Source organism: Manis pentadactyla, chromosome 14, assembly GCF_030020395.1.
Source record: "Manis pentadactyla isolate mManPen7 chromosome 14, mManPen7.hap1, whole genome shotgun sequence".
Classification (NCBI taxonomy): Eukaryota; Metazoa; Chordata; class Mammalia; order Pholidota; family Manidae; genus Manis; species Manis pentadactyla.
Window position 1 is genome coordinate 77,282,529 of NC_080032.1, and position 10,887 is coordinate 77,293,415.

The 10,887-nt window shown below is 43.4% G+C and overlaps 1 protein-coding gene across 2 annotated transcripts in view; it reads right to left on the minus strand.

Moving 5' to 3' along the window:
- Nucleotides 1-10,250, minus strand: part of LDHB (lactate dehydrogenase B) — a 31,270-nt gene extending 21,020 nt beyond the window's left edge. The window contains exons 1-4 of one of the 2 annotated variants that reach the window (XM_036889428.2): nt 10,106-10,250; nt 7,220-7,354; nt 2,812-2,929; nt 1,429-1,602 (exon numbers count right to left, since the gene is read on the minus strand). In XM_036889428.2, coding sequence (XP_036745323.1) covers nt 1,429-1,602; nt 2,812-2,929; nt 7,220-7,348 — 421 coding nt within the window. In that variant the 5' untranslated portion in view covers nt 7,349-7,354; nt 10,106-10,250. Of the gene's footprint in view, nt 1-1,428; nt 1,603-2,811; nt 2,930-7,219; nt 7,355-10,105 lie in introns of those variants that run through there. The other variant, XM_057491431.1, reaches the window with a different exon arrangement.
- Nucleotides 10,251-10,887: the final 637 nt, after the last annotated feature.

The window sequence follows — 10,887 nt, forward strand, 5'->3', positions numbered from 1 at the left end:
AATCTCTTGAGACACGCAGCCACTCCTGATGAAGTAGAACAGCAGACTATTGAAATAACCAAAGACTTAGTTGCTGCAGCAGCAGAAGGTCTGACCCCAATGTTGAAAGTAGCTCCACTGTAGATAACTTGCGGGGTAGCATCTACTGATGATGTCAAACGGCATCCCAAGTCGGAGAAATCGCTTGTGAAAGCGAAGAGTCAAACTATGCGGCAAACTTCGCCGTTGTCTTATTGTAAGAAAGGGCCACGCCCACCCCAACCTCTGCAGCCACCACCCTGACCAGTCAATGGCCATCAACACTGAGGTTAAGACCTTCCACCAGCAAAAAGATTATAGGTTACTTGAAAGGTCAGGCGATGGTGAGCATTTTTTAGCAAGAGAAGTATGCACTGGGAAACCAGAAAATTCATTTGACTCGCATTACTGTGATACTCGCTTTCTTGTCATGGCCTGAAACAACCTGTGAAAAGCACCTTTAAGATGAAGACAAGTAATGACTCTATAGCATCTTCCTATGCTGATAGACAGTCACTGCAATAGAGGGGGTGAGGACTTGATAATATGGGTAGATGCTGAAAACACTGTGTTGTTTATGAGAAACCATCTACAGATTATGTATTAATGACACTTAAAAAAAAAAAATAACTCCAAGATACACCTATTGTGATTCTCCTGATTCTTATTCAGTCTTTCTCTATGCCAAGTGTCAATCAGTTTTACCATTTTATCTGGGTTTCTACATGCTCACCAATGAACAGTATGTTTGGTGGCAAATTACAGACAAAAGAAGTGTACAATAGAGACTGAATTTTTATTATTTAGGCTAAAAAAAAGCAATTCTCTCTAACCAAAAGTTTTAAGGATTCTTCTGCAAATGTTGATTTAGGAAGGAAAGCAGCTTTTAAGTTATAAAATTTGGTGTTTGCATCTATCTGTTTAACGTAAGTTTATTTCTGTCATTAACACTGGACTGATTAATGGCTTTTAAACGTTTCCCAAACTCAACCTGATGCAATTTTGAAGAATTTTAGGGAGTGAGTCCATTATAATGCATTTTTCTTGCAAACAGAAGGTCATATATATATATATATATATATATATATATACTGAAATGTTTTCTTACACATTGAAGACACACTCAAATGTTTCATTACACATCCCAAGAAAATCTTTATGGCAAATTTTAAAAGCTTTTAGCCTGCAACAAACTCAGATAAAACAAACTGATGAAATTGCTTTATATAAAACTCTTTTCACATTTTTAAACATTTGACCTGGGACAGTGCCATTTGTTTTGCAAATACCAGAATGCTTTTTGGCTAGTGAATACTAGGAACAGATTTCTTTGAGTTCAAAAAACAAAATAAAAGACCCAAACATTTAACTTAACAGAAGTGGACCTTAATCAAGACATTGTAGCAATACCTGGGTTGGAAACCACAATTATGATGCAGTCAGGACTGTACTTGACTATCTGAGGAATAATGAATTTGAAGACATTGACATTCCTCTGCACCAGATTGAGGCGGCTCTCCCCCTCTTGCTGGCGGACTCCAGCGGTCACCACCACGATCTTGGAATTGGCAGTCACAGAGTAGTCTTGGAGGAGGGGAGAAAGGATTACTTTAAAAACAACTGTTCATCAACTCTTCTTCACATCAGACATGATATGCTCTAGGAACTAAACACACGTAAGTTTCTAACTTTTTCTGTGTAATAAGATTTTGAAGAGTATGCTTTTCTCAACAGGAATGGCCTCTTCCTTGAGTTCCAGGGAAATAATCCAATGACAAAATGGGCTCAGAAAATGGACCAAGGACATAAAGAAGGGCCGAAATTATGTTTCTGGCTAACAAATTCCACATGCCATTGACTTGACAGAATATTGGATTGTCAGTAGTAAAGCATCAACAGTGAATCCAAAGTTCAATGGGTGACCCCCAAAGAAAACAACAAAGTGATTCAAGGGCATTTTTAGGTTTGTAATGTCAATTCAATCTACAAAGGGGAAAGGAAGGCACAGAAATAATTGTTCCTGGCTGGAAACTACTTTCTAATAGTCAGTATTTTAATTCACTTTTAGCAGTGAGATTCTCTGGAGAATATTTTATTTTTCTTCGAGGAAGTGTCTCTCCCCAAATATACAGATATTATGATTTGATGTGATTATTAGACTCAAGAGCTATGGATGAGTCACATAACTGAACTGTCTTACTAGGTAACTTTGACAGAAACACTTTTTATTAGTTTCCTCTCCCATAAAATGGAGGTAAGAAGAGCTACCCCCACAGAGTTATGTGGGAAGATGAAATAAAATGAGACATACAGAAAGCTTCACACAAAACCCAGAATGCTAATAATTCAATGAATAACACCTATTATTAGTGGTATAGCTAGAAATTATTTTGGAGGCTTACATTTCTGTATCTTTAGACACAGCCATGCTACAGTGGTGGTATCCCTGAATGAATGTGCTAACCCAGAACAGAGACAGCTAGAAATTTAGAAATTTAACTTGAATTTCTTCAGGGCACTCAAATTACTTTGTGTAAATTACCTTTGGGGGGCTGAAAACATTCCTGCTCTCAGAGACACGTAAACAAGCATTATGATACAATTCCCTAAAATGGTATTTATCAAACATGGGGGAGGATTTATAGAGGGGATACACATGCATTTGTCCTCAAGAATTGGACACAGAAGGAAAGAAGAAAGTGCCCATTTATTTCACCAGGAGAGAAGACTAGTTTTATATCACAGTGAGGATAGCAATTTTTATGATCTCTCTGGGCATGAAATGAAAAGTACCTTTATCTGCCACGATTTTGGGTGTCTGGAGAAATAAACTCCCGTGCTGCAGATCCATCATTTCTCCTTTGAGTTTATCTTCCAAAACATCCACGAGCGCAAGTTCATCAGCCAGAGACTAGAAATACCAGACGGGTGTTAGTAACTATTTTTTCATTTCCATCTATCCCAAATAATGGCATTCACCTTCATCCACTTGACCGAAACACATTCTTGACACTCTCAAAATGCTTTTGCTCCTCTGCAGCCGGACAAGATCACACAAAATTCTCCTTTGTGTTTTTTAAGCTGATTAACACACTCAATAATAGACATGACACTCTGTCAAGGTACTGAGCACTAGGAACGTCGTTCTTATTTTAGTAACATCACATGTTTGCCGCTGAAGTCAACAGGGCAAAACAATTCCAGGCTTAAGTGGAAAAGGATGTCACAGGACCTCAGATCCTGTCTTTTGTTTCAGTGGGTGCAGAGAATTGGCTGAGAACATACTCAGCTGGCAAGGAAGGAAGAGCTCCAGCTCCTTAAAAAAAGATAATCGCAGCGCTGAATTTAGCAGCATCTGCATAACCGAATATCCTCCAAATGTGGAGGCAGGCGAACAGAAGATGTGTGACTAAGTAATGACATGCTGGTTTGGCTTAAATATATCTCCATCTGTATTGACATACTGCATAGCCTATCACTTTACACATAGATCACTTAAGCTGTAAATATATTTTAAATAGTTTGAGAGGCTAATTGCAAAAGCAGCAATCTTATTAAGGAACTAGGGCTGTTAGACGCCAGGAACATCACTGCTGAAGCGCTTTAACGTACTACAAAGATGTCGTATCTAAAAGCATGGGCCAGACACAGTCATCACCCGCCTCTCGGTCCTCTTAGCTGATCAGTTACAGCCACGTATGCCTTAGCATTTGATGGATGCATTTTTATATTTAAGTGCTTAGTTTGCATAAAATGATGTGTGAGGGAGAATTAGAACAGCTTCCAAATAATTAGCTAAATGGACAAACATCATTTATTTAATAATTTGTTTGGAATGCCAGTACCTTATTATTAAATACTGTTCGAGCCTGCTTGCCAGCTTTTAGTCTGTTCCATGCAAATGTTTGTTCTTGCACAAACACCGCATTTTAATTTGAACTATTTTAAACCCAAGTCCTGCACTGCAAAAAAGACTTTGCTATAATGTTTATAATTACACTGCTCATTCTACCAGACTTCTTAGGCTGTACCTGTTCCGTAAGACCATGGCTACAGGTGACTGAAGTGGGGGAGGATACAAACCAGAGACAGCTGGACAAAGGCTGAGGATCTATGATAACCTTGCATGGGAGCTTCAGAAGACAGTGCCCAGCAAGAAGAATGAGGTCAACATTCAGATCCTCTTGGCAGCTAAATGCGGAGCCTATGATTAGTAGTGCGGGAGATGTCCTATTTGGAACAGATGTCTTATTCGGTAGCAGAAACCATGAGAAGCTGTGACCAAAGGGAAAAGCAAAAGCTATGATCAAAATCTGACAAAATGCAAGCGAAGCTGATTAAATCGGCCATGCTCCTGCTCTCATGGAATTTATCGGGGGAGGGCACAGGAATTATGCAAACGAGATGGTTTCTGATGGTGGAAGTAGTATAAAGACTGTAAGGCAGGGTGATGTTAAAATTCCTAGGAAGGAAGTTACTTTATACTGGAGAGTAAGGGAGGGTGCAGGCAAAGGCGTGACAGGAATGAGGCAGGAGTCCACCCTGTGATGGTCGAGGGTAGAACATTCAGGGGAAGCGAAATGCAGGTGTTTTAAGCAGAAATGAGCTTGGTGTTTTGCAGAGAGCAGATGGTAAGCAAGGAGCCAGACATACAATCACACTGCACTGGAAGACACTGCTGACCCTGTGAATGGCACCCCCTGGAGTTGTGCACGCCACTGCCCTGCTCTCAGAGACAGGCAGGGGCAGGTCTGTGCAGCCTCATGGGATTCTATGTACTGTGTGTGAAGTACATGTACCCTGTGAAACTATTGGAAAGTCTCAAGTAGGGGAGATGCAATTGCTATAAAAGCTCAGCACAGTTAGTATGAAGGCAGAGTGGGGAGCGTGGGCAACAGAGGCAGAAAATAACTGCATCTTCATAATGGTGGGACACTGTGGTAGGAGACCTCCCTCAGCCTCCCTACCCGTCATGGCCTAGCCTCGCCCACTTCAGGGACCAAAGCACTGTGTGCCCAACAGAGTACACCATGGATGGACTTGAAAGGTCCTACCTGGTACTTACTATCTGTGTGACCTTCATCAGATTGCTTAACCTTTCTGAGTTTATTCTTTTGCAATACTAATACATACATGAGACTGCTTCCCGGCAGCCTGGGGAGTCGTCAGTGAGGAAACAGACACACACCTGACAGAGTGGGCACTGTTTTTCCTCCCTGTTCAGCTAGTGGGTTTATAATCCTTCCCAAATATTGGTTAACAATTTTGAAGCTCTTTAATCCTTACCCATTAAAACAAGGCAAACATTTTTAATTACTAAAATGGTCTTTGGACAAGGCAGCCATTCCTTCAGAACATCTAAACTGCAATTTCCCGCTGTGTTAGGAGCAGGGTCTTTTCTCTCCAGCAGCTGCACTGGGCCAGAGTGGTATGTCATTTATGTAATTGCAAAGGTGGTCTCAACTCTTCACTGGAGAGGGTTTTAAAGGCACAAGTTAAACAACCATACAGGTTCTTCTTACAGGATCACGGCAGCTCAGAGAGTTTCCTGAAAAGCCCAAATCTTGAGGGTAGGAGGAAGAAAGAAAAATCTCTAGCCAATACTGCAGTAAGAGCTTTTATGTTTTTAACTGCCTAACTGCTAGCATAGAATAAAAGGAAACTGGACAGTCACTATGGTTAAGAGTTCAGAGCTCTACCACATCCAGCTACGACCGTGGGCAGGCTCTTCAAGCCTCAGTCACCCCATCTGAGAACAGGATACTTACACTTGCTATTTTTTTAGGTTATTTATAACGAAGGATTTAACACAGTGCACACTCAATGCTGTAGAAGAAGTGTAAGCGATAATACTTATCATTTTAACTAGTGTGAAGTGTGAGCACTCAATGGTGATTAAATTCCCTGTAATTTGGGGGGCAGCTATCCTAAATCACAGGCACTTATGTCCATAGTAGCCAGAAAAAAATGCAAGAGAGTAAAACCTTCATTGGCATGCACTGCACAGTTCACTTGACTTGATTTTTTTCCTCAGTAAAGACTCAGAGTTTGTTCCTTTAGAATTCAAGCTTCGCTGATGGAAATGGAAACTCTGCTTGGCTGGGCGTTATTCAGGCAGCCTTCAGACAGGACACAAAGAGACAGTGTACTCCACTGAAGGCAAGGCGGCTTTTTTTATTTTTGAGGGTGGTAGGGTTCCTACATTTAAGGCAGTTTTCAGAAAGATCCAGGAATCTATTTCATAAATAGAAAACGGCTCTTTCCTCCAAAGTCCTTGGAGACCAAAGAAAGTGAACTATGAACTACAAGGGCTTTTCTGGGGGGTAAGCCAGAAGTCGAAGGAGGTGTACAGGGAAGATGTAGTCTGCAGGAGTGGAAGGTGCTAGCATAGCATCAGTTTTAAATCTCCTGAAGTTAGAAACTTTACTGATTACATGAGAATATCGCCTATTAGGGTGTGTACTCTCAGGAACTTTCAGGGGAATTTCTATGACCTCAAAAAGCCTCTGTGCAGATTACTTATTAATTACAGAAGGTAAAGGGGGCCTTTGCAGTGGGGGAGTCTTACCATCCCTTCAATTAGGGGAGTCTTGGGCACCAGCAGCAATGACCCAAGTTGAGTATCACATGCCTCCTTATATGATGCCCCGGGAAGGACATGGCATCAACTAGTCATAACCCCACCCCCAAAACTTAACCTGAACTTAATTACAAGGAAACATCAGACCAACATAAAAATTGAGGGACATTCGAGGGACATTCTATAAAACTGACTTGGACTCTGCAAAAATGTCAATGACACGAGACACACAGAAAGGCTGAATGCCAGTTCCAGATTAAAGAAAGATGATGAGATATGACAAGAATATAAAATACAGGACTTTGGATTGGGGTGAAAACAGCTATTGAAAGCTTATTATAAAACAGAACTTTAACTCTGGTTACCATATATTAAATAATAGTATTTTATCAGTATCAATGAGAAGTTCCCTGAGTGTAGTCATTCTACGGTGGTCATACAGGCATCATATTCTCTCAGTGGACAAGGCTCAGGTACTTAAAGGTGAGGTGTCATGTCTACAACTTACTTAAATTTGTCCAGGAAAAGATCTTTGAAAGATACAATAAAATCACAAAATGCCTCAGAGACTGTACACACGCACTGAAATTGTCTATCCTGCATGGCATTCTTGAAATGTACCTTTCCCAGAATGCTGATCGCACAGGCCATCCCAACTTGTCCAACACCCACTACAGTGATCTTATTGTTTGGGACCACTGCCTCCTCTTCTGCAACCCGTGCAATCAGTTTCTCCTTAAGAGTTGCCATTGTGCCCTGTAGGAAAAGAATCAAAACATTACACATACTGGCACATATGAATCCTGAGTGCAAATCATCTTTAAAATGTTAGGGTTGCAGTTTTGAACTAAAGTAGTTTAAAGCAAGCTTAATGATAGTCTAGAACACAGAATGCACTTTAAAGAAACATGTAACCTACTTAAGGAGAACTGAATTAAAACAAAACCTCCATGAAACCCATTAGAATTTGAGTTCTGCTCTTGGCTTATGATTCTGTGTTAATATTCAACAAGTTGTAACGAGTCTGTCCAGTGGCTTTCATTTCCTGGCTAAAAGATCTATGTTTATATTTAAATTAGCTGACCTGTTTCCATTCCCCCCATAAAGAATTTATATGTACCTATCTGAACTAAGGGTCCAGAATGATCTCCTATTTAAGCCTGATCTCAAATCATTAATGTCTAGCTGTGAATACAACTTCTGCCACTGCCTATCCTTGGAGATAGGGACTGACTGGTTCTTCCACTTTAAGCTTCACTTAAAATTTGTCACAGTGTATTGGACTTACGATGTAAGCTTAATAAATACAGTGACAATATAATGGTGATAAATAATGTATGCAGAATCTGCAAAAATATCACTCTTGAATTCCTTTTAGTGCACCTTAGAAGCTAATTGGAAATTGGATAGTACCTATACATTTTCCTTTCAGGAGGTCACATTAGGAGAGTATCAGCCTTTGAATCGGTTTCTTTCCAGCCATAAGAACAAAAAGAGAAAGAAACCAGTTGGAAAACATTCTACATAGTAACACTAAATTTATCCACACCATCAGGTAATCAGGTGCATTTTCTGAACAACTAAAACAAATGCCAAAACGTACTGAAATAAACCTAACAATTCCATGACGATTTAGTACACCAAATAACTGTTCTGTTTTCCTGAACAGGAAGGGTACAGATCATAATTAAGCCCTTTGTAACTAACACTTACAGTAATTGTAACCCATTTTAATGTCTATTATTTTAGTTTTCTTTTTCCTTTTTATGCTCGACTGTTGTGTTGAAGGCCACCCTTTCACACTGTGCCTCTGCTTTCCAGACTTGTTTTGATTCTCATCTGCAATGGACTATGTAACAAAACCTAGTAAGGCTCTGAGTTAGTATAAAGTACTTGAATTTGAAGGCAACTGTGTTAACAACTATTCTGTTCTAAAGTTATGTTCACCCCAAGACATCTTCCCCCAATCTAGGAACTGAAATGACAGTGTTTTGCATTTACAGAGCAAATCTGCAGTTTTCCCATGGTTGATAAAGAAACATGCAACGCTGTTCAACTGTCTCCACAAACGGATGGCCTTACAGTGGGATTCAGACACATGCAGCTTTTGGGGCAGATCAGAAGTAAAGAATGCTGCCTCTCTTCTCGTTGAACAGAGATACGAATGTACAGCTTTTCTCCAGTAAATCTAATTTCCTTAGCTGGTTTAAAGTCCTTGATGTATATAGAGAACCCAGTAAGAAGTGGAAAACAAAAATCCAGAAACGACAGCTATTTATATTAGTTATTAGACTATCTTTTAAATTAATTTTGGGAATTTCAGAAACCACAATCTTAGAGGCTACACTTTCAGAAATTGCAATTTTAAAATTTAGAGCCAGTACATACTTCTGGCAGAAAAGTGCTTTAATAAATTTTTTTTTAATTTAATAGAATTCTAAGAAATTGGAAGATCATGTTTTGTATTATACCCAGGCCTGTGCCAAGATCTGTGGTGGCCATAAGGAAAAAGAAGGATGAAGAGAATAAACAAAAATACTTTTTGGTCTCTCCCTCAACCCTCACATAAATCATTAAAATTGAGGAACCAATAATCCAGTGCCTTAAGTTCGGGGACAAGATTCTCTCTGCAGACTCTCTCTCAATTCTAACCGTCTAAAGAGTCTTTTTTGCCTCCTAATTCCTCCACCGAACAAGAGCCAGCTCTCCCCTCCCCCTCCCCAGGCCCCGACTGCGGCTGGCACTGCTCGCCGCCTGCAGGCCACCTCTCCCTCCAGCTCGGGCAGCGGGGAGCCGCAGGTCCCAAGGGGGGGCCGCAGCCGCAGAGCTCCTAGGAGGAGGTAGCTGGGGAAAAGCGCAGGCCTGCCTTACCCTGAAGACCCGAAGCTGGCATAGTAAACAAAACACCAGAGTCACAAAGAAGTGAGGCCAGGAAAGTACTGGCCTCCGGCTGCGTCGCGGCGGGTACAGACGGGAGTTCAGGGCCCAAGCCGCAGACCGTGCACCATCCTGCACCCTGCACCCTCCTCCCCGCCGCCAATGCAGGGGCGTCTCTCCACCGCCGCGGAGGAAGGTTCCCATGCCCCCGGCTCCGGATCAGCCCGTCTTCCCAAGTCACCGGTTCCCACGCGCTCCCCGGCCAAACGCAGGCACGTGTCTGGGCTCCCGGCGCAGGAACCGCGGCGAGGCGGCTGCCCCCGAGCAGGTCAAGGACTCGCGGGGCCCGAGCCTTAGAATCAGTGCCAGGAACCCTCCCCTGATGGGGCACAGGCTGGAGGCGAGCCCTGCGTCGGGCCGGACAAGGCCCGGGGCTGGGTCGCTCCCCTCCGCGGGCCGCCCCGCCGCCCCAGACCCGGGGCTGCGTCACGGCCCGATCCGGATGCTCAGGGCACCAGAAGGCGGATGTCTTCACGGTCCGTCTCCCAGTCTCGCTACCCAACGACTCCCCAGCACGTCCCGCCAGGGCGGCCCGCGACTCGGCGATCAGGGTCCGAGGCGGAAACCTACCCGGGGCAGAAGGGTCTCCAAGCGGCTGCGAAGCACGCGAGCCGGACGGGATCGAGACGTGCGTCTGCCCGGGCGCAGGGCCGGCCCGGAGCGCGCAGGAGGCGGGGCCCCCCGGCCGGCCTCGCAGCGTCCTCCGTTGTGATTGGAAACCCGATCCCGCCGGCCCTCCCCTCGGCTCGCTCCATCCCCTCCAAGGGCAGGGGCTCCGGTCGGCGCGCGCTCTCCCTCCCCGTCCCCGAGGTCACCTTCGGGTGGTGGGGGAGGCTTCCCTTCTCGGCCAGGCTCACAGCTGCCGACTCTTCAGCAGAGACCACCCGTCGCCTTCTACGCTTCTGGACTCCCACTCTCTCCTTTACACATACATTTAGTCCAAAGGGAAATGAATGTCTCTCTTGGACTCCAGGTCAACTTTGGAGGCCCAGTGTTCTTAAATGACACGGTGATGGTGTGTTTCCCTGGAAGAGCAGTGGTGCTTCTGAATGTTTTTAAAACAAGCTGAATTTTCAGTTTTCACCGTCTCAGTTACAATGTTCATTTGATGGGAACAGTGACTTGTGGCTTTTGGATTTTTGTTTTTTTGTATTCTCACCTTCATTCAGCAAGTACCCATAGATTGCCCACTAGCAGTCTGACAAGATCGGTGAGGCTTGGCGCCTGCCCTCTAAAGCTCCCCTACAAGTCTGCGCGGGCTCAAGGCCAGGCCTTGCCCTCGAGGAGAAATAATGAGGCTTTAGGTAAAATGCAGTTTCTCTGTTAGTCCTTCAGCCAGCCCAAAGGTGCAT